At 59.1% G+C, this 22,720-nt stretch overlaps 1 protein-coding gene across 21 annotated transcripts in view; it reads left to right on the forward strand.

The window, feature by feature from the left end:
* SPEG (striated muscle enriched protein kinase) overlaps positions 1 to 22,720 on the forward strand; it is a 56,295-nt gene that overhangs the window by 17,530 nt on the left and 16,045 nt on the right. For 14 of the 21 annotated variants that reach the window (XM_067026943.1, XM_067026952.1, XM_067026940.1 and 11 more), the window contains 14 exons: positions 8,534 to 8,709; positions 8,944 to 9,032; positions 10,161 to 10,336; positions 12,810 to 13,070; positions 14,199 to 14,357; positions 14,456 to 14,645; positions 14,752 to 14,975; positions 17,392 to 17,511; positions 17,757 to 17,861; positions 18,445 to 18,651; positions 19,039 to 19,162; positions 19,277 to 19,452; positions 21,959 to 22,071; positions 22,420 to 22,588. In XM_067026943.1, coding sequence (XP_066883044.1) covers positions 8,534 to 8,709; positions 8,944 to 9,032; positions 10,161 to 10,336; positions 12,810 to 13,070; positions 14,199 to 14,357; positions 14,456 to 14,645; positions 14,752 to 14,975; positions 17,392 to 17,511; positions 17,757 to 17,861; positions 18,445 to 18,651; positions 19,039 to 19,162; positions 19,277 to 19,452; positions 21,959 to 22,071; positions 22,420 to 22,588 — 2,289 coding nt within the window. Of the gene's footprint in view, positions 1 to 6,649; positions 6,667 to 7,340; positions 7,442 to 7,513; positions 7,595 to 8,533; positions 8,710 to 8,943; positions 9,033 to 10,160; positions 10,337 to 11,101; positions 12,509 to 12,809; positions 13,071 to 13,305; positions 13,568 to 14,198; positions 14,358 to 14,455; positions 14,646 to 14,751; positions 14,976 to 17,391; positions 17,512 to 17,756; positions 17,862 to 18,444; positions 18,652 to 19,038; positions 19,163 to 19,276; positions 19,453 to 21,958; positions 22,072 to 22,419; positions 22,589 to 22,720 lie in introns of those variants that run through there. The other 7 variants (XM_067026949.1, XM_067026948.1, XM_067026950.1 and 4 more) reach the window with 7 other exon arrangements.

The following is a 22,720-nucleotide window of genomic DNA, read 5'->3' on the forward strand; positions in this document are numbered from 1 at the left end:
CCTCGTTTTCTATTTTTATGAAAGTCCTATCTTGGTGTCGGACTACTTCCTTTGGATTTAAGCCCACTTTCTTTCAGGTTGAGGACTGGTGTCAGTGTGTATGGCCAGTTCAAGTCATTCAGGTTGCTGGGCCTGACAAGGTGCTAGCCCTGGGCGGGGAGTGGGTGGGGGGGGATAGGTGAGGCTGGGTAGGGGGTGTTCCAGAAGGAAAAGTCGCAGACTCAACCCTTAAGGATATGACCACTGGGTAATGAACTTAGATCAGAGGACCTGGGTTGGCGGACAGTGCAGGGCAGATGAACCCAGTGCCTAGAATAGCCAAGTGGTCGGTCCGTGTTGTGAGATGCTGGACCGAGAGACATCAGAGCCCTGAAGGAGCCTGGGAATTAGATGCAGGGGGTGGGGCCGGGCATGCCTGGAGAGGGAACAGCACGCACTGTTCTGTTCCTTTCTTTCACTCAGTGCTGCAGGAGACGAGATTACAGAGCCCAGTTTGCTGTGGTCCTGGGGCCTCGGCACCTTCACGATTAGGGAGTTCTTGGTGGCATCTGACCTGAGTCCCAGTCCTGCATTAGATCCTTTGGGCCGCACATGTCTGGCTTTGCAGAACTGCAGGTCTCCCTCTTCCTTAGCTTACGTACACCTCCCAGGAGCCCATGTGTTAGGCTTTCTCCTTCTCCTCACCCCTCCCGCCACGCTGAATCATACCCATTCCTCCACTGCATGCTTCTGTCCTTCCATCACCTCTGGGATCTGCCTTCTTTCTGACTCAGCTCCCAGCTCCCCTTAGGTGGCTCGGACCTGGCTCCAGGACTCCGGTCAATACCTGGCTTGGGCTGAGATTTGGCACGGGGTTGTGGGCGGGTTGCCCCAATACTGGCTTGGGGCCATTTGGGAGCCTTTTAAGGTTGGGAAGGAGGCTTGGGCAAGGCAGCTGTCAGCACTTGACTGGGAGTTCTGCATTCGCCACGCCGAAGCTCCCTGCACTTCGGTTTCCTCGTTTGTAAACCAGAGATAATTATACCGTCCTTACGAATGAAAGCGAATGTGTGAACGAGCTTTATGAACTGTAAAACTGTGGACAAATGTTAGTTGTTAGCGTCAGTAAGGGGTGATGTGCACAGGAGCATGGGTTTCCACGAGGCTCCTGGGAAACTGCCTCTTCCTCTTCTGCCCTATCTTCAGACTGTCTGTGCCTTGGGGACTCCTCCCCTGCCCTTGCCAGGCAGTCCCTCCGTATTTCCCAGTCCCTGGGTCTTCAGCCCATCACAGCATCTCTCTGCCTCCTCCACCCTGCGGAGCCAGAAAGCTTCATCACGGTAGTCAGCTGTACCAGGCGTTGCAGCCAGGGAACAGATTCCATAAGTCAGGCTGGCTGGAGGGCCCCAGGGCTTGAGGGGCAGGCATGTGAGTCTAGATTTGGCTGTCGTGGAAAAAGCAGATTTTCTTACCCTACAAGGCACTGTTTGGTCCAGAGCAGCTGGACGGGGGGCCAGTGGACCCAGAGAGCAGCAGGAATGGGCGGAACCAGTGGGTGGCACAGACCTTTGGCAAGGGAGGGGGTCCCAGGCCTGGAGTCTGTAGGGAGTGAGGGGGCGGAGCAAGGGAAGGGTGTGTGTGTGTGCACACACACGCTGCCCCGCCTGCCCATGGCTGGGAGCCGAGCGGGTTGGGGGAGGGAGTGTATAGCGTCTTGTGGGAAGAGGCCTCACGGAACCACCTCCCTTTCTTGCTCCTCACGGCACCCCCTGCTAACCGGGGCTGGCTTTCCAGTGGCCTCTTGGGGTTCCCCCCTCAACAGGACAAGATTTTGAGATCCCACAGATCTTAGTTCCTGGTTGGGAGCTTCGGGAACAGGGAGAACTGAAGAGGCAGTTCCCTGGGTGCTGCGATTTGGGGGGCAGGGTCTGTCTTCACTGCCTCTGACAGCCCCACGCCAGCCCTGGCTCCCTCCCCAGCCTGCTCCATCCCACTGGTAAACTCTGCGGAGACCATGGTCATGATCCCAAAGGGGGGGTGCGTGGATTGGGGCAGGGGGTTGGGGAGTGTGGGAGGTGAGCTGAACCCGAGCTAAGCATTCTCGATCCTGCCTGCATCCATCACACAAGCCTTTACTGAGCACCGATCGGGTGCCGAGCGCTCCATCCCTCTAAGCAGTTTCTTGTGTTTGCAGAGTGGCAGATACTTTTTTCCAAACCCTTTCACATTTCTTCCCTTACTTGAGCTGCACCGCACCATATATACCCCTTGGAGAGGGACATCTCAGGTAGTCCTATTACCATTTTACAGATGAGAAGATGAAAGCATAAAGTGACAGGGTCAGCACGAGGCCAGCAGCCTTTACCGAGCATCTATCATCTGCGTAAGAATGTTAGAAGCGATAGGTGATTTAGGGTGATGGAAACAGTCACCTGTGAAGCAGATAAACTTAGCATGGTTGGCAGAATAACATAACGTGACTCCTTAGCGTTTACTGCATGTTTCATGTGTATCAGGCCCCGTGTTGATTGGGTTATCACATTTAATCCCCAACTGGGACGTAGCCTGTATTATCACGCCCGTGTTGCAGATGAGGAAGCTGAGACTTGGAAAGCTTTAGCAAATGACTCCAGAGCATCGCTAATCATAGAACCGATGATGGAAGTGTTGTCACGTGCACTAAAAGGGTAGCCCCTAGCTACGTGTGGCTGGCCGTTGAGCACATGAAGTGCGGCTAGTGTGACTGGAGAGCTGACTTGTCCATTTTATTTTAGTTAAAGTGCACTGACATAGTCTAAGGAAGCTAGTGGCTACCCTGTCGGGGTGCTCAGCTCTAGGAGTGGAGGCCACTGGGAGGCCGGGTCATGAAATGAAGGCCTGTCCCTGGGTCTCCCAAACCTGTCCTCCTAACTGCTGTGCTGTACCATCCCCTTTCCCGCTACTCTGAAAGGGTTCAGGGTTCAGGTAGAATTGTGAGCATGAGCTCCCGGGGCAGGGGGTGGAGAGGCAGAGACTATCGATGCCCTCTGGGGGTGGGTCAGCCTGGGGGAGGGTTCCGCTCCGAGTCCCCACCTTCCCCGTGGCTCTGGTCCTGCTTTGTTTCCCTGAGTGCCTGGTGTGCCCACGCTCGGCTCACCCCCACCACAGGCCCTGGTCAGGAGTAGGGGGGATATAGGGGATTCGTGCACCCGGGCCTCCATCCTGCTGCCTTCAGTCCTCCCCTCAGGCACAGGTCTCATGTATTTGAGCCCAAGGTTCTAGAATTTTCCATCTGAGACCTTGGCTTCTATACTTCCCCTCAGCTGGCCACCCTGTTCTCATCTACAAAGCAAGGGTCATTGTAACTCCTGGGCTACTTCCTTGATAAGATTTGTGAGGCTCTGTGGGGCTAATGATTTAGCTAAGGACATTTTGGCCAGAGGATAAGGCTTAATTAACAAAGCTCATTCTGGTCCCACCTATAGGACCAACACCACCATAACAGAAAAGAGGTGGTTTATTGGAGGTCATGAACATAAAAGGAAAGGAAGAAGAAATCATGGCACCAACATCTGCCCCCCTCTTTTCCTGGCCCTGGTCTTGGCCGGCTGCTGCAGAATTACAGGTTTTCCCTTGGGAAGGCAGTGACTGCCCATGGAGAGGATCTTGAAAGGCCACACGGCCCTTTTGTGCATCCTTGATGGGGGTTTGGACAGCATCTAAGAAACCAGTGTGGTCCCTTGCCCCGACTCAGCCCTCCCTCCCCACTCCTGTCTACCAGAAGCAGGTCGGCCCCGATCGGGGCCTTCCCCCAAGGCTGTTACCTCAGAATGGGGGTCCTCACGCACAGCTGTCAGAAGAATGCGGGTGGGGAATTTTCTGGCAGTCCAGTGGTTAGAACTCAGCGCTTTCACTGCTGAGGGCCTGGGTTCCATCCCTGGTCGGAGAACTAAGATCCTGCAGGCCGTGTGGTAAGGCCAAAAAAAAAAAAAAGAAGAATTGGGACCTAATCTACCATGGGTGCCAATTTATCTAAACATGCAGCAACCCCAAGTAACACACGTAAGGAGTTAACCACTTCCATGGTTAGGTCAGGCTGCCCAGGTGAAATTCCCTCCACTTCGTTGTCCATTTTAAGCCAAGCCGGAAACATTCTCAGCACAGCCCTTCTCCTTTTCCAAGGGGAGATACTCAGGGCAGCACCTGCGGAAATTCCCCGCTGCAGGCCAGCCTGTGCATTCTTTTCCCTCCCTTCCATGGTGGCATTGCACAGCAGACATATATAGAAATCCTGAGACGGTGCGTGTGGAGAGCCGGCGGTGAACAGCCAGACCATTTATGTACGTGCTGTGAACCTCCAGCATGTTATTCCTTCCTCAGAAACCTCACGGAGCTCCCCTTTGCCTTCAGAGGGGAGGCCACACTCGTGGCCTTGACCACCTGGACCTGAGGATGACCCAAGGGTGGCTGGAGGCACCTGCTCCAACACTGCCATGTCCCACTTCTTTCTCGTTTACCCAGTTCTGAGCCAGAAGGTTGAGCTACAGTTCTCTGCACACGCTTTCTGCCTTTGAGCATTTGCTCAAGTGGTTTCCTCTGCCAGGAAGCCTGCTTTTTCCTGCTTAAACCAAACTCTTAATTCTAATACCACCCTTCCATCAGTCTTCCCTTCTTCCCTGAGCCGAAAGCAATGTCCTGCTCTCTGTACTTGTCTGGCCCCTATCTGCCCCTCTCTTGCCACCTTATTCGTGCTTGCTGGTATAGTCGTGTGTGTATCTGCTCTGTCATCCCAACCAGCCAGAAGGTTCCTGCGGACCTCACTATGCCTTCACCACTGTCAGCCCTTCCAGCCATACCTGAGGCCCTCCTGGACAGTCAGGGGCTGAGTGGACCTCAGGGGCTGAGTGTGAGGTGGCAATGGGGGTAGAGACTTTCACAAGCCTGGGTCACATGGCAGAGGCTGGGCGGGACCTGCATCTGCAAAGGGTAGCGAGGATCTGCCTGAGAGTGGAGGTTGGGATGGCAGAGGAGACCACAGAGTAGTGGTCCCCAAAGCGTGGTCCCCAGATCAGGACCGTCGTCAGCAGCACCTTGGGAATGTGTTAGAGATACGTGACATCAGCTCCAGCCAGACCTACTGGATCAGAAACTCTGGGGCTGGGGCCCAGCGAGCAGTGATTTAAGGAGCACGCCACACGATTCTGGTGCCAGGTGAACTCTGAACAGCACTGCCGTGAGTCAGGGACCTTGCACCAGGTGGGAGGCCAGGTGGTGCAGCGCAAAGCACATGGGCTGTGGAGCCGGGCCTCCAAGGTTCGGGGCCTGGCCTTGAAGATTGTTAGCCGAGTGAGGTGAGACTTCGTGATGCTACCTCTTTGGGTGACATGTCCTCCTCCCATGGGGGTTCCAGGCGTCCCTAAACTTTTGTGTGCATAAGAGTCACCCTGGGGGGGTGCCTTTTAACAAATTTCCCGTGTTTCTTCAGGTCAGAGTAAGGCCCAGAAATTTATAGGTTAGACAGGCTCCCAGGTAGTCCTGATGTGGGTGGTTCAGGGACGACTGAGAAACCCTGATGTAGAGGGCCCCGTGTGACGCCTTTCATGTAGGTGGCTGTGACTGTATCCATCCTGGGGACACCTTAGGGGATGTTGAGATGCACTGGTCTGGAGATGAAGGGCTTCCCAACTTGTGGGCTCCCAATGCCATTATTTTCATTAAATGAATCTGACCTGGAAGCAGTGTTGAAAGGCGAGACAAGGGCACAGAGTGTGTAGGGGCAGCACATGGCGGGCACATGTGCATCTTAGATTTGGGGGGCACCTGCTGCCGTCTCCCTGGCTGGTGTAACTATGTTTCCCACAGTGAGAGCCAGGCTTGTGGGTGGAGCAGGGCGGGGATATAGGGGCAGAGATGGTTTTGGCAGTGGGGCCAGTGAAAAGTCGGGTGGGACCAGGGCCTGGTGTGGAGCCCCAGAGGCTTTGTGAGCTGGAGACAAATCCTTGATCAGCCTCCTTGTTCTTGCAGTTCTGGGGGTACAGAGGGGTGAGGGGCCACTGCCTTGTCTTGAAGAGGCCTAGTTCTGACTCCTTTGGAGCCTGAGCATCCTGCCTGGGCTGCTCTGACAGCTCCCCTCTCTAAGGGGCTTGAGGACGCCTGAATCACTAGGTCCCCTGATGCCCCTAGGGTGCTATTCCCCCAGACACCACCAGGTGTCTCTGGCTCCCTGCAAACCCAGCCCATCCAGCTCTAATCTCCACAGTCCCTCCCTGGGCCCTTAAGCTGCTTCAGTGCCATGCATCCTGGAAGTGACCCCATAGCGGGAGGGAGTGCCTTCCTCCAGGGACCATGCCGGTGATCTCAGCATTAGCTAGTGGCCCAGCCCGGAGCAGAGGCTCATCAAGTGCCATCCTGACTTCCCTTTCCACCCCCGCGTCAGGACAGTCAACCTGAATGGTGCCCCACCCCCGCCCCCACCCTTCTTCACTGGGAATGTTGGGAAACACGGGTCACAGCTTGGGAATGTGGCTCTGGGGCACGGGTGATAGGAAGGAGAGAAGGCCACGTGACCTCTCCGCTGCGGCTCCCCTGCTCTGCTGCTCTTTCTTCAAGCCCCATCGCCACCGAGTCCCGACGGGTGCTAGTTGTGAGGGGTCACTGAGGGGAGCAGCCTCCATCCTCCTGACTGTTGGCTCTGGTGGGGCTGACGGGGTGAGGGACTGTTGCCAACAGGTCCCTGGTAGAGCCTGTAGGAGGGGGGTTGGGTGCTGACCCAGGGGGTCCGCCCGGGGGCCCAGTCCCGCGGGGGGCTGCTAGGCCGAACCTGCCGTGGCAGGAACGGGGGAGGCAGAGGTGGGATTCCGGGCCCCTCAAGTTGAGGGGCCAGCATGTCTGGGAAGGAGGCCGAACAGCTCTCTGATTCTTAGCACCAGAGAAGACTGGGTATGGCCCGGCGCTAAGGTATTTGAGGATTGTTGGTGTGGATTCCAGCATCGGGGATCTTGGCAATTTGGTCAGGGAATGGGGCACCACAGGGGCCATTTGCCGTCAGTACCTCCTCTGGGGGGCACATCAAAACAAATGGGTCGGTGCGAGCATGTTGGCTGCTGCAGCGAAGTGCCACCCCCGTCTTCCCCTGGGGACTGAGCCCCCCCCCCCCCCCCCCCCCCCCGTCCTTTGAGTGGCGGTGCCGCTGAGGGGGCTTTGTGTGTCAGGGTCCAGGAGCTGTAAGGAGAGAAAAGGCAGATCCCGCTGCTTGGGAGTGAGCAGGGTGGCTAAATACAGCGGGCTGCTCTGCCCCTCCCCTCCCCTCCCCTCCCCCTCCACTCCAGGGCCCGGGCTGCCTGTGGTCTCGGCAGGCACCACCTCCCCAGCCAGCTGCCTGCCTGCCACCCAGCCTGTCCCGGCCTGGCCAGCCCTCACCTCCTCCTTCCCCTTCCTCAGGCTCCTTCCCCTCCCCCAGGACCTCGTGCAGAGCCTCAGCAGAGTGAGTGGGGCTGGGCAGGCTGGGATCCTGCTCCCTGGGGAGGCAGCCGGCCGGGGGGTGGGCTGGCTGGGGCCAGGCAGCCGGAGGGCCTGGTGCCAGGACAGAGCCTTCGGGGCAAGCGCAGGCTGGGGTCCGCGTGCAGAGTCTCTCGGGGTGAGTTGGGGTGCAGCCCTGCCCCTGGCATAGCCAGAGGGGCTTGGGGTGGAGGGTCAGGAGGAGGGGCCAGGGGGCTGCGGCAGAGTCATGTCTGTATTTGGCAGTCGGATAGGAGCCAGCTCAGTGAGGCTGGGCCCCTGGCCAGTTGCAGGGGAGGGCACCAGGGCTCTGGGGACACCCCTCCCCCAAAGCCACGCTGGTGCCCCCTCCTCTTCCGCAGGCTGAGCCGCCCTTCTCTGTGGATGAGTCAAACTCTGCTTTCCCAGCCCCTGAGGGTTCTGGGGGCTCTGCTGTAGGGATGGGGCCAACAGGTGTTCCTGGGGTATCTGGGGCAGGAAGCTGAGAAGGGAGCGGGGGAAGGGCTGGCTGGACAGTGCCGCCTCATTGGCCCTGGCACTGAGGTCAGGATAGGGCTCGTCTGAGGTGTGTGTTCCTCTGCACCAGGCCCAGCTCACCCGAGAAACAGGTGTCCTGGTTGTGCCGCTCTGGGGTCCAGAGACGTGAACCGCCTGCATTGGGAGCCTGCAGTTCTGTGCCGGGAATGTGGGTTCCCTGCTCCAGTGGAATGCCAGGTCTCCTACAGGGCCCAGGAATGGCCCCTCTGGTGCCTGAATCCTTTGCCCCAGGCTGTTCCCTATGGTTCCCCGACTCAGGAGGATCAGGGTCAGGGTTGAGAGAGTCTGTGGCAGAGCATGGGTCAGGGGCTCAGGGACAGGAAACACCCGGGCAGGGTTACTCAGCGAGTGAGTAGGAACCCCGGGGAAGTGAAATCCGGGCAGGGCTGGCCTGTGGGAGCCGCCTGAGCTTCTGGGTTCTGGGACATTGCAGACCTTATCAGGACCTTGACCCCAGGCTGTTCCATCCAGTTCTGTCTCCCTGCCCCCCTTTCTCCCCTGGCATCTCTACGCCACTACCTCTCCTGTGTCTCTCCTCCAGGCGGGTCCACATCCCCTTTCAGCAGCCCCATCACCTCTGACGAGGAGTACCTGAGCCCCCCAGAGGAGTTCCCAGAGCCCGGGGAGACCTGGCCCCGAGCCCCGACCATGAAGCTTAGTCCCGGCCAGAACCGCCGTTCCTCCGACACTGGCTCCAAGGCGCCCCCCACCTTCAAGGTCAGATCCCTGAGGCCAGCCCCCAGATCCCCGGGTGCCCCTATTCCTTTGTGTGGCCCCTTGGTCTTGGGGCCACACCAGGCTCCAGCAAGGCCTGGAGCCTGGTCCCATTAACCCTTCTTATCCAGAGCCAGCCTTAGACTGGTGTGGAAGAGGCCTCTGTCCCAGATCTCCCTGCCCCCAGGAGCCAGAGCTGGGCCTTGTCTCACCTGACACTCTGGGGTCCCCTTTCAGGTCTCACTTATGGACCAGTCCGTAAGAGAAGGCCAAGATGTCACCATGAGTATCCGTGTGCAGGGCGAGCCCAAGCCCGTGGTCTCCTGGTGAGTAGCAGTCACTGACCACCATCTGCCAGCTTCCCCCACTCCAGGCTGGGCCCTGTGAAGCCTGGCTTTGGGTGGAGGGCAGCGGACCCTTTGTGGACTTCCCAGTGATCTGCCCTGGGGGGCCTCATCCCAGGGGCAGTGGCGCCGCTGCCCCTTGCCTGGTGTTCACGCTCATTCAGGGCGTCCCCTCTGGGGAGGGGTTTGGGTAACACATGGTCTCCTGTCTGTCTGTTTGACATGACTAGCCAGGAGTCATCTCACTCCTGAAGAAGCCTGTCCCCTGCCATTCCCACCTCAACACCCATCCTTTGACAATAGGGTGATTTTTTTTTTTTTGCGGTACGCGGGCCTCTCACTGTTGTGGCCTCTCCCGTTGCGGAGCACAGGCTCTGGACGCGCAGGCTCAGCGGCCGTGGTTCACGGGCCCAGCCGCTCCGCGGCACGTGGGATCCTCCCGGACCGGGGCACGAACCCGTGTCCCCTGCGTCAGCAGGCGGACTCTCAACCACTGCGCCACCAGGGAAGCCCCAATAGGGTGATTTTTGAGCCCTGTTCTGCACTCGGCCCTGTGCTAGGCCCACACACAACAATTTGTGTCTGAGCTGCCAGAGTCCAGAGTTAAACTCGGGCCTCAGCTGCAGTGCTTCATCCCAGGTGCCATTTGATTACTCAGTTCACATAGTTTTCTATTGGTTTGGGTTCTGTTTTTCATTTTTAATTGATTATCCAGTCCCTAGTGCGATCTTTTAACATTCGTAATCCTTTTGGGAAGTGGGAAAGCTATCTGTCCCTTAAAATGAATAAAAACAAAACATGAAATCTAAGAATTGTTAAGATCTGAATAGCTTTGGTGCTGCTCTAAGTGCAGTTGGGTTCCAAGAGGGGAGAGAGCCAGATGGGCGGAGGAGGCTGGAAGTTCCTGGAGCGGGTGGCATGGCAGAGTCAGGGTGAAAAGCTAGCCCCGTAACCCGGGGGTGAGGGGTGCCCACAGTCAGCGGGGTAGGTCTGAGGAGTGGACGAATGATGTGGAGGGAGGGGAGACCCGCTCGGCTCTGCAGCCCCACTTCCCCACGCCTGCAGGTCAGGACCTTGGGCCCAGGGACTGAGTTCTAGCCCCTCTGACAGGCTGAGAAACCGTCAGCCCGTGCGCCCAGACCAGCGGCGCTTCGCCGAGGAGGCAGAAGGTGGGCTTTGCCAGCTTCGGATCCTGGCCGCTGAGCGGGGTGACGCCGGCTTCTACACTTGCAAGGCGGTTAACGAATATGGCGCTCGGCAGTGCGAGGCACGCCTGGAGGTCAGAGGTGAGTACCTCACCCTCTCTACGAACCCCCTGCCCTGGACCCCGCCTTGTCCCTGCCCAGTTGTCAGCTTTGACACAAGCTTAGTTATAGCATGCCGCAACTGAGAGGGCCTTCGAGGTCCCGAAGTTCAGCTGCTTATGCTGTAGTTGAGTAAACTGAGGCCCAGAGAGGGGAGGTGATTTGCCCAAGGCCACACAGCAAATTGTTCAGTGCTCAGCTTCCTACACGGTACTGCCTTCCCTACACTCAATCACGCCTGCCCCGGTGCCAGCCAGAGAGACCCCGCTTCCTGTTGCCGGCTGTCCTCCTCCCACACTCTTCTAAGCCTTTGTCACCTTGCCCTTGCCAGGCCCCTTCCTCACACCCACTCCCCACTCATCTCTCGCCCCCTCTGTCCATCCCACGGAAGATACTGTGGTTGGGGGTGGCAGTGGGGAGTGTCTGATAGTTGGACCCGTCCGGAGGGGCCCTTGGAGTGACTTGGGCATGGAGCATTGCAGGACCCCCGGGGGGGGGGGGTGTCAGGGTGAGCAGAGCTGGGAAACGTGGAGAGGGCTGGGTCCCCGGACTCGGGGCATAACGGCGGGCGGCCTTCTGGGCATCAGGGATGGCAGGCCCTGGCCAGGCTGCCCTCGGGGGTAATGGTTTTCCTTGTGAGGGCAGGCCGTCTGCCTCACATGCTACTCACCCTTCCCCGTGGGCAGCTCAGGGCCAGGAACCCCTCGGTAGCTCCACACTCAGCCACCACCCCTCTCTTCCTGGCAGAGGCCAGCTCTGAGGAGACCCCCGCCCCCCTGTTGGATCCTGGACGCTGAGAGCCATATTCAGCTCCCTGGGCCCCCCAGCCTCAGTCCCCCTGCCCTGTGCCTCCGGCTCCTGGGGTTGCCACCTCCTCTGTCTCTGAACTCTTCAGCTCTCGCTCCCCCGAACCCAGCCCCATTCTCTGACCTGCTCCTTCCCCTCCAGGGTCTGGCTCTGCCTTGCTTCTCTGTGTTAACCCACATCTCGGTGCTTCTCTCTCTTTGGAATTCTTCCCACTATCCTCCAGGCTTTGGGGTGCCCCTGATGCCTAGGAATGCCTCTCCCTTGGTTGCCCAGGGCCTCTGCCTGCCCAGGAACCCTGGAGACCTGGCCTCTGGCTGACTGCCAGCCCTCACCCCAGGGCTGACCTTGGGGAAGCTGAAAGTGGCAGTGCCGCCCTGGCCGTTTTAGGGGGGCCCTAGCCAGGTCTGCGTGCGCGTGCGTGCCTGTGCTGCGTGGGCGTGCGTGTGCTGCACTAACCTGCCGCTTGCTGACTGAGGTTTTTGTCTGTACACAGGCGAGTGAGCTCAGGGGCCGCCTGCGCTCCCCCCGCTACCCTCCGAGCCGCGCCCCTGTCTCAGGCACCTCTCGGACCTCGCTGTGTTTCACTGCCTCCTGCCCACAGACCCTGCCGGCCCGGACCCTGTCCCAGCCTCCCCTCCCCTCCCCACCCACGCAGCATCCTGGGATAGCCCATGAGCCCCTGTGGACCCTTCCTCCCCCAGTGGACATATGGCTGGGCAGGTTGGGAGCCCCCCCCCACGGACTGAGTGCCGGGAGGGGGCGGCCCTGAGGGGTATCAAGACCACCCCCCAGTCTGTCCCCGGAGGGGAGCACCCAGCGAGTGCATGTGCTGCCGCTGCTACAGGCCCTGTCTGTCTTTCCGTTCGTCTGTCTGTGTGTCTGTGACAGTCAGGGAAGGATGCCTCCAAGCTGGTGTGGGGTGAGGCAGACGGGGAGAGGACAGGGCATGGCATCCACAGGATGGAGGAGGCCAGAGGGGCAGGGGGCTGTGGACAAGGGGATCAGGGGGCACTGACCATTCCAGAAGAGGGGGACATGGGCACTGACCGTTCCCGAAATGGGTTTCAAATGGCACAATACTTTTTATTTCACAAGAGACCAAAAGCCAGAGGCCCCTGGGCCTTGTGCTGATGAAGAGGCCTGGCTGAGTTCTGGCCCGGGGCAGGCTTAGGGCCCATTTGGGGCTCCCTTGTTCACGGCGAGGGCCAGGGATGCTCTGTCTGGGAGAGAGGGAGTTAGCCAGGCTTGGCGCAGGAGTAGGGGCCTGCCGTAGTGGGTGTGGACATGTTCAGAAAGACCTGTTTCTTAGCTCAAATAAAGTCCAGTTTGTACCCAGCTGGTGTGCTGCGTTTTCTTTTTCCGCCGCCGTCTCTGCCCCTATGTGGCCCTCTCAGTTTTCATGCCTTTGATTCCCTCCCACTTCCCCTGAGTTCACCCTCTCTGTCCCACGTGGGATTGCCATCCTGAAGCCAGGCCTGGGAGCTCCTTGCTGTCTTGGCCTGCTGGGTGGGCGGGCTTTCCCTGTCTCCAAAGGAACAAAATGCATCTCTCTCTCTGTGTCTGTCTGTCTCTCTGTGTGTGCGTGTGTGTCTCCCTTGCCCCGTGTTTCTCTGCTCCACGTGTGCCCCTTGTGGCTGCTTTCCCCCAGCACACCCTGAAAGCCGGTCCCTGGCCGTGCTGGCCCCCCTGCAGGACGTGGACGTGGGGGCCGGGGAGATGGCGCTGTTTGAGTGCCTGGTGGCAGGTCCTGCCGACGTGGAGGTAGACTGGCTGTGCCGAGGCCGCCTGCTGCAGCCCGCACTGCTCAAATGCAAGATGCATTTCGATGGCCGGAAATGCAAGCTGCTGCTCACCTCTGTGCACGAGGACGACAGTGGTGTCTACACCTGCAAGCTCAGCACGGCCAAAGGTAACTGCCCGCTTGGGCCAGAGGGCTGCCGCTGGCACCCAAGAGCTGGAGGGAGGGGAGTGGAGGTGAAGGACCGGGCGCAGAATAAGACGCCCAGGAAATGGAGCCCCATCTCCTGGGAGAAGAGCAGTGGGTGGGTGGGAGATGGTGCTGTACACCTGCTTCCACAAATCAGCACTAGTCTCAGCTGGCACAAAGCACGTTCTGTGCCAGCGTTCGCTGTGGTTCCTGTTAGGGAGCCAGCTGCTGAAGTGTGGTGACCACACCTGCGCTTGGGTTCCAGTTCTTGCCCTGCCACGTACCAGCCACGTAACTTCGGACAAGTCACTTCATCTGTCTGACCTTTAGGCTGTTCATCTGTAAAAAGGGATCATGATAATACCTACCTCATAGAGGGATCGATAGGACTAATGAGACAATGTATGTAAAGAGCAAAGCACAGCACCTGGCAAAGTGTGGCACCTAATAAATGTCAACCATTATTATTATTAACGACACCTCTGGCCTGGTCCTCGTCCTCATTTAAAGAGCTGCGATAATGCCTTATCTGGTTGTGATGAGCACCTAAGGTGACACGAGAGGGGCTTTGTAAGCAGGAAGGGATCAGGTCAGCGTAAGGGGCTCTTATTTCCCCCAAAAGATTCTGCGTGGGGTAGTAGCGTGAGGCACAGGGGCATTTGCTCTGGGTCTGGGGTGCGGGTGAGGGAGTGTGGGCAAGACCCGGGGACAGAGGAGAGTTCCAAGGGTAGGGGAGAGGGGTGTGGGGGAGGGAGTGGGCTCGCCTTCTAGACCCTTCTCCTGGAGCTGTGCTGAGATCCATCCTGGGTGGGCAGGATGGGGTTGGGGGGAGGGGAGAGCCAGGCCAGGCCCTGGACTCCTGCCGTATCCCCAGCCACCGTGGCAGCCTGCCGTCCACCCTTGCTGACTGCCAGCCTCCTGAGATTGGTCCGCTCTTTAGATCTTGCCCATTGCCTCACTCGGGTGCCCTGGGACCTCGCTGGGCTCTTCCCAGGCTCCAGGTTCTGGCCCAGCTCCTTTTTCCCGCCCAGCACGAGGTCAGGACCCAGGGGTCGGGGTGCCTGGGGCTCTGTGGCCTTCCCTGCCCCAGTGCTGACCCCTCCCCACCAGATGAGCTGACCTGCAGCGCCCGGCTGACTGTGCGGCCCTCGCTGGCGCCCCTCTTCACGTGGCTGCTGGAGGACGTGGAGGTGCTGGAGGGACGCGCAGCCCGCTTCGACTGCAAGATCAGCGGCAGCCCGCCCCCCTCTGTTACCTGGACTCAGTTTGGTATGGCCCTCCGCCCTGCAGATGTTGGGGGACCCCCAAGGGCCAGAGGGCAGGGCCCCTGGCTGAGGCTGCTCTGCATGCCCGCCGCTCCCTCCCAGGCCGCCCCGTGGAGGAGAGCGAGAACGTGCGACTTCGGCAGGAAGGAGGTCTGCACTCGCTGCACATCGCCCACGTGGGCAGCGAGGACGAGGGGCTCTACGAGGTCTGTGCCACCAACGCCCACGGCCAGGCCCACTGCTCAGCCCAGCTCTACGTGGAGGAGCCTCGGACGGCTGCCACTGGCCCTAGGTACCACCCGGGGCCCCCGGTGCAGCCAGGGCTGCCTCTGTGGGGCCCCGGCCCTGTGGTGGGAGGTGCGGCTCCGGGCCTCTGGGCAGTTGTGTGGTGCTTGCAGCTCGAAGCTGGAGAAGATGCCGTCCATCCCTGAGGAGCCAGAGCAGGGCGAGCTGGAGCGGCTGTCCATGCCCGACTTCCTGCGGCCGCTGCAGGACCTGGACGTGGCACTGGCCAAGGAAGCCATGCTGGAGTGCCAGGTGACCGGCCTGCCCTACCCCACCATCAGCTGGTTCCACAATGGCCACCGCATCCAGAACAGCGATGACCGGCGCATGACACAGTGTAGGTGTCCGGGCAGGGACCCTGCGGGTGTCCCCTCCAGCACCGCCTTTGCTTGCAGCGCCCGCCCCCTCTCCCCACCCTTGGGCCTTCCTTTCCTCACCTGGTCAGGGATGGGGCGTCTGGGAGAGGGGAGCCCAGAGAGGCTATGGTGGGGGGGGTGGTCACTGCCTCCTTCCTTGAGCCCACACGGCACCCGTCTGCTGGGTCACCGCTCTGGGCCTCGGTGTCCTGTTAGCGCTTCCTGGGCTGGCAGTCCAGCCTGCTGCTGACCGTGGGCAGGTTACAGAACCCCTTCAGGCCTCAGTTTCCTCATCTGTGGTAGGCTTGTTGGGAGAATTGAAGCAGTTAATACACAGAAGCACTTAGGGCAGGGCCTGGCAAATAGCGAGGGGCCAGTGAGGGTTAAATCTTAGTGTTACTGCTGTTACTGTCGCCACCATCATCGTCCGTGTTGATAAAGTGATGCTGCTCACGCCCCCCTTGGGAAATTCCAGCGAAAAGCCTGATGTGGGTCGTGTCTGGCATCAAGAGGATGCTTGCTTAGTCCAGGGTTGTTCAGTAGTAAATAAAGAAGACAGAGCAGGGAAAAATACTTTCTCACGGTGTATCTCAGTTCCATCCTTGAAGGAGTCTGAGTCTCATGTGAGAAAGTCTACCTGTGCCTCATTAGCCAGTGCCACCCCATGACCCAGGGTGGGCTCCTCTTACGGCTGCCACGTGACAAAACTCCCCTCTCTTAAGCGCTTCCTGAGTGCCAGGCCCTGAGTGCTAAAGGCCCCACGTGATGATCTCACTTTCCTCACCACGGGCCTGTAAGGCAGGTACTATGACCCCTGTTTACAGATGGGGAAACTGAGGCTTACAGAGGGACACGGGTTTACCCAAAGGCAGACAAATACCGTCTGACTTCCTAACCAGGACGTCCCCTGTCACCCGTGCCCCACTCTCCCCTCCCGTCTCCAGTGTCACCACTGCGGCTCTGACCCTCCCCTCGGCCCCCTCTGCCACTGTCTTTGCTCAGCCCACAGGCTTCCTATCTCTCAGTCTCCTCTGAGGCCCCCGGTGGGTGTCTGTCTCAGGATCTGAGCCGGCGCCGCCTCTGCTTCTGTCTGTATCTGGGGTCAGTGGCAGCCCTGGGCTTCTCTTCCTTTATAAATAGTGTCAGCAGAGATGAATGAATGGGTGGGTGTTCCATGCAGAGATAACCGCTAAGAGAAGGGAGGGGTGTTTGGAGATGGCCCTGACGTCAAGGAAAGAAGACAGTGCAGATCTCTTCCCCTTCACGTCCCGCCAGAGATGGCCTCCTGACCATCATTCAGGAAGCACGGTGTAGGGAGAGGGCTTTGGAATCAGAGGGAACCAGGTTCAAGCCGTGGCTTCATCATTTATTAGCCGTGTGACCTTGGGACAAGTTCGTTAATGTCTCTGACCTCACTGGTAAAATGAGGATACTTTTGCAGGGTTGCTGAAAGGATTATGGAGAAAAAATGTATGTCGAGTGTCTGGCATGGGCTGGGTACAATGCAAACAACTCTTACTGTAATTTATAATCTAATGTATTTGCGCTTACTGCATGCAAGGCATCCAGTTCTGGGCCTGACAGGACATACAAACTCTGTCATTAAGGAGCTTACGGGAGGCTTGACGTGTGCAAGAAAAGAGGAAGGACCACCCAAAGCCCCGTGGGCTGGGCGCTGGAGGTCCCGGGGGAGGGAGTCAGAGATGGAGGTGCAGAGGGGACCAGGGGCGTGGAGAGGAGTTCCCTGGGCTGACACTCACTTGAACTGCCTCTTGAAGGAGAAAGAGGCCTTAGGTAAGAGAAGAACGGTCCAGAAGGGAGGGATTTTGTGAGCAAAGGCCTGGAGAAGGAACTCATGTGGCTTGTTCAGGGACCTGATGGTGAGTCAGGGTCAGGATGCGTAGGAATAGCAGGGGACGAGGCTGGACGGGAGTTTGGACTGAGGGCTTTGGAGGCCACCTGGTTAGCAGTAGGTGCCATTAAGGTCCCCAGATCGAGAGATCACATGCGATGCTGCTGGTGGGGTGTGGACCGCACGCGTGGAGGCTTTCATGGGCTCTGAGCTGGAGATGGGACCGGCAGTGGCTGTGAGGATGGAGAAGAGGGGGCTCTCCAGGGCAGGAACCCACAGAGAGTGAACTGGCGTGGGAGGCAGATGAGAAGTGGCTGGGCCTGTAGTGCTGGAGGAACCGGCAAGAGGTGCAGGGCTGCGGGTGTGCACTTGGTAGCCTGGACCTAGAGTGTGCTGCATGGTGGACACCCTTCTTGTGTCTGCCCCACCCTTCCCTTCCACCTGTAGTGGGTGGGAGTGAAGGGCCAGGCCTGGGTGGCATGGGCCCACCCTCCAGGGTATCCTCCTAGCTCAGACACAGTCTCACTGTCCCTCCCCGCCCACAGACCGGGATGTCCATCGCTTGGTGTTCCCTACTGTGGGACCTCAGCACGCTGGCGTCTACAAGAGCGTCATTGCCAACAAACTGGGCAAAGCGGCCTGCTATGCCCACCTCTACGTCACAGGTGAGGCAGGTACCCTCCCAGTCCGCCGTGTGCACAGCCTAGCCTCTGGCCCACCCAGGGGCCTGGGTGAGGGCGGGGCCTCCACACCAGCTCCCTCCCCCTCGCTCCCCTGGGAAACCAGCTGGCCTTGCCTCTGCCCCTGTGGCTGTGCCCCCGGCCCCCAGCCCACTGCCTGGAGGCCTGGTGATCCTGTGGGGCCATTGAGCCCGAAAGGACCCAGCGGACGTCGGACCTGTGGCTTTCAGATGTGGTTCCAGGCCCCCCAGATGGTGCCCCGCAGGTAGTGGCTGTGACCGGAAAGATGATCACACTCGCATGGAACGCCCCCAGGAGTCTGGACATGGCCATCGGTGGGTCCCAGCCACACAGGGCTATGGGTGGGGGCGCGGGAGCACTGAGGGGGGCCAGGAGAGGAGGGCAAGGCCCAGGGGTGCATACAGGTGCGGGTAGGAGTGGACTGAGCACCGGGAGTCTGGCCAGGAGCGGCTCTGCGGGCCTCGTCCCCACGCTGGACAGAGCCCTGGCTCTGGGTCAGGAGAGGACAGAAAGGGGGGGCTGCCACGTGCCCTTCTCTTCCCAGAGGGACTGGGTGCTTGGGCCGTGGTCCTGGGGAACCCCCTCTCCTTCCCTGTGCACGATCTCCGACTGCTCTGTGCCTCAGTATCCCTACCTCAGGTAGTAGCAAGGAATCGGGACTAAGTCAAGGTCCCTCCATGCCTGTAACTGGATCCCATGCCTGACACCTCGTGGGCTCTGAGCCTGGCCAGGCCTGTGGCCGGGCAGGAGCAGATGGGGGGGCGAGCAGAAGCGACAGGAGAGACTGAGGCAGGTCCTTAGAGCAGACTGATGATGAATCCCTGAGTCCCACGCCAGATGAACGGGGGCGGGGGGCGCCCCAGCAAGGCCCGCCTCTAGCAGCTGCCTCCCCACCAGACCCGGACGCCCTGACCTACACTGTGCAGCACCAGGTGCTGGGCTCAGACCACTGGACAGTGCTGGTCACGGGCCTGCGGCAGCCTAGGTGGGCGGCCACCAGTCTGCGTAAGGGGGTCCAGCACGTCTTCCGCGTCCTCAGCACCACCATCAAAAGCAGCAGCAAGCCCTCGCCCCCCTCTGAGCCCGTGCAGCTGCTGGACCGCGGTGAGCCTGGTGTTCTGTGGGGCGGGGGCGAGAGCTACTGGGCCAGGGAACTGGGTGTCCATGGAGGAGGCTCCAGGGCTGGTGTGGACGTGCTAATAACTAGGGCGGGATTGGCGTGGCTGGGCGCGACCCCTACCTGTCAGAGTGCTTCCTTCTTACTCCTAAAAGCAGCACACGCAGTGGGCAAGGCTGAGGCTCTGGTGTCCAATCCCAGCTCTGCTGCTTGCTTCTGGCTGAGTTCCCTAGACAAGTCGCTAAACCTCTCTGAACCTCGGCTTCCTCGTCTGTAAAAATGGAGCTCGCATGGCGATTGGGAGGGTTCAAGGCGCAGTGGGTGCCGAGGATCTGGTGTCAAGCCCAGCATAGAGCCAGCCCTCCTGCTCCCAGGCCCGCCCCTGGAGGAGGCGCCCACCGTGCTGGACAAGCCAGACATCGTGTGCGTGGTGGAGGGACAGCCTGCCAGTGTCACCGTCACCTTCAACCACGTGGAGGCCCAGGTCGTCTGGAGGAGGTGGGGCCCACCTGGCATGCCCTACTCCTCGCGTGAGGCAGTCCCACTCCAGCCGGCCAGGCCGACCTCCCTGGGGCTGGATCTTGGGTGACCTCCCTGTGCTGTGTCCCTCAGCTGCCGAGGGGCTCTCCTAGAGGCCCGGGCGGGTGTGTATGAGCTGAGCCAGCCAGACGATGACCAGTACTGTCTTCGGATCTGCCGGGTGGGCCGCCGGGACGTGGGGGCCCTCACTTGCACTGCCCACAACCGCCATGGCACACAGGCCTGCTCGGTCACACTGGAGCTGGCAGGTAGGTGACAGCTGCCTCCTTCCCTCCCCTCCCTCTGAGGCCCACAGCCCTCTCCTCGCACCCCCAGGTGAACACACCCACCTGCCAATCCTAGGTCTCCCCTCTCAGGCCTGTCCATCTAATGGCCATAATAATAGCAGTACTAGTAACAAAGTTACTTATTGAGCACCTAGTATGTGCCAGGCTCAGTGCTAAGTACCTTCCGTGTATCACCTCATTTAATATTGACATCAACCCTGTGAGATGGAGTCAGTTATTATCACCATTTTACAGATGGGGAAACTGAGGCCCAGAGACTGTGCTAAGTAACAGGCCCAAGGTCACACAACCTAGTAAGTCGGGAGCTGGGATTCAAGCCTGGATGCCCTACTCCAAAGCCAGACAGTGTTCTCAGATCCTGCGTTAAACACAACAGGAAATAGTACTTCAAATGAAACAAACTGGGAGGAGGTGGGGGACCAAGTCAATTTTAAAAAGAAAAAGGCCCAAGTGAGGCTCTGGGGATCCTGGCTGCCACCCTTTCACACAAGCCTGTTTGACAGGGCCTTCCAACCTTTGCAGTGAGGACCCTTTTTATAATGTCTCCTTTCGAGATGTAGTCTCTCAGACCGTAACATGCGTGAAGTAGTAATTATCTTGTTTTCCGGTTTGTTAATTAACTCTAGACATATGTAACTGCCACTCGGAACGTCAGATCAGCGTGAGCTAAACAGTGTTACCTGCTGAGTAGATAAGATTCCAACCAACTGCAAAGAAAGTGACATTTTAGTTAGCACAGGCCATCTTACCATGGGGTAAATGTACCTTTTCTAGTGCTTTCAAAAAGATTGTTCAAGTTCACTTGAAACCTTCTGATCCTTTGACCTTCATAGACTGACCTCTGTCACTGTCCCCATCCCCACTCCCAGCAGACCGGGGACCAGATCCCTAGAGGGCAGAGCAGGCAGCCTTAAAGTAGGAGAGAGGTGGCAGTAGGGTGTGTGAGGAGGAGATACGGGGATGCTACTGGCCCCACGGTAGATGGGGTACTGGTTTCCCTTTTATGTGTCTTCCCCTTTGCCCAGCTTCCCCCCACCTCACCCCGGCACTTCCTACTCAGCCACCGCTTTGCTCCTTGGTGTGTGTGTGTGTGTGTTTTGTTTTGTCGGCCGCACCACGTGGCTTGCGGGATCTTAGTTCCCCGACCAGGGGTTGAACCTGGGCGCCCCGCCCCGCCACGCAGTGGAAGCAAGGGGCTAACCACTGGACCACCAGGGAATTCCCAACTACTTTGCTCCTTGACAGTACCATCTGCAGGACTCATCTTTCTTCCGAGATATAGGAGGAGCCCTGGGGTTTGGGGAGGCTCTGGACACTGAGAGCCCTGCAGCCAGCCTGGCTGGGACAGTGACTGAGGGAGACCTAGTCCCAGCTGGCCAGGGCTAGAGCAGGCCTGGGGCTTGGATCCACACCCCCTCCTGCTGTGCCCCACCCCCTACCCCCCAGGTGGGTGGAATGGCCTCTTTCCTCCACACCTGCCCTGCTGATGCATCTTCCCCAGGATGACCTCCCCCTCTATGCGTATAAAGGTTGAGCTGTGTGCCTGTGGCCTGGTAGTGCTCCTTGCCCAGCACCCCTGCTTTTCCCTCAGGGCCTCTCTCTCCCACTCCCTTTAGAGCCCAGATCCTCAAACATTCTCAGAGGAGTGGGAGGGCACCAGGAAGTCATAGGCTCCTTCGAAAAGCACAAGCACATTGGAATATGTCTTTAATTCCATCGTGAGAATTAGAAACTGCTTTACCAGGAAATAACACGACCACATGATATGTGCAGAGAATAAAATCAGTCACATGTGGGAGAACTAAAGTGAGAATCGGTACCCGTGAATTCATCTCGCCATCACCCAGATGGTTGAAGTCCCCTTAAATATTTAAATAAGATTCAGAGAGAAAACTTCAACACAGAGGCCATGCCCTCCATGAACTTGATTCAGGGTCACAGACTGAGCCGCCTGCAGGGCCCAGGACGGTTAAGAGTTCGGGAAGCCCACGGTAGGACTGTGCTGAAGGGCCACCGCCCACAGGGGGCAGTGTCGGCCACGCCTCGCCAGCCCATTAATGCAGTGAGGGAAGCAGGTCAGGACAGCCAGTCCTGATTTTCCAAGAGAGGCAGGAAGTCCAGATTTCTTTTGTGTGTGAAAATCTCCTAATTTCAAAGCTGGCAAATGAATACTGAGAGCCAAACAAAGCAAGCCTGCACCCCCGGCTTGGGTTTTCTGAGATCTGGAGAACATCACGTTGGGATTTGCAGGGACGGCGTTTGGTCCAGGCCAGGAACTCATGTTGCCGGGGGTAGAGTTTGAGAGCCCCAGGGTGGGCTGCTGGGGCTCGGGGTGGGGGGGGTGGGGGGCGGGGAGGGTCCGGTGTTCCACCTGAGCCAGTTGCTGAGGGAGGGCTTAGAGAGGCAGGGCCCCTGACTCCCATATTCTCTCCCCTCCCTCCCCCACCCTCCCCCCTGTGTGTTTCAGAGGCCCCTCGGTTTGAGTCCATCATGGAGGACATTGAGGTGGGAGCTGGAGAAACCGCTCGCTTCGCCGTGGTGGTTGAGGGGAAACCACTGCCGGACATCATGTGGTACAAGGTCAGAGGCTGATGAAGGCCTCCATGCAGTCCGAGCTGGGGCTGGCCAGGAGCCTAGGGGGAAGGGAGGAGTGATTTCCTGGGGGCGTGGGAGGGGTCAGGGGAGCCTGGACAGAGGGCAGAGCAGTTGCCAGAGGTGTGATGCGGAGGAGGAAGCGGGACCCAGAGGTGCTGGTGACGCTGGGAAATAAGGGTGGAGCTGCTCCTGGGTCTGAGCAAAGGCCCCTAGGGCGGAGATAATGGTGGGCCCTAAGGTAGGCATGAGACCGGGTCTCTGGCGTGGAGGTAAAGCTGGGTCCCAGTGGAGGGGAAGCCAGGCCTGGACTGAAGTTGACGGCCACCTCTGCAGGACGAGGCGCTGCTGACCGAGAGCAACCACGTGAGCTTCGTGTACGAGGAGAATGAGTGCTCCCTGGTGGTGCTCAGCGCGGGGTCCCAGGACGGAGGCGTCTACACCTGCACGGCCCGCAACCTGGCTGGCGAAGTCTCCTGCAAAGCAGAGTTGGCTGTGCACTCAGGTGGGCTGGAGTTCAAGAGCAGTAAGGCCAGGGGCTCACCCAGGAATCCCATGTGAGCGCCCTCCCACCAGGAATCACTGACCCGGCCCTTCAGTCCAGACCACCACCTGCTCCAGCCCCAGCAGCGCTGCC

Source organism: Kogia breviceps, chromosome 2 (assembly GCF_026419965.1).
Source record: "Kogia breviceps isolate mKogBre1 chromosome 2, mKogBre1 haplotype 1, whole genome shotgun sequence".
NCBI lineage: Eukaryota > Metazoa > Chordata > Mammalia > Artiodactyla > Physeteridae > Kogia > Kogia breviceps.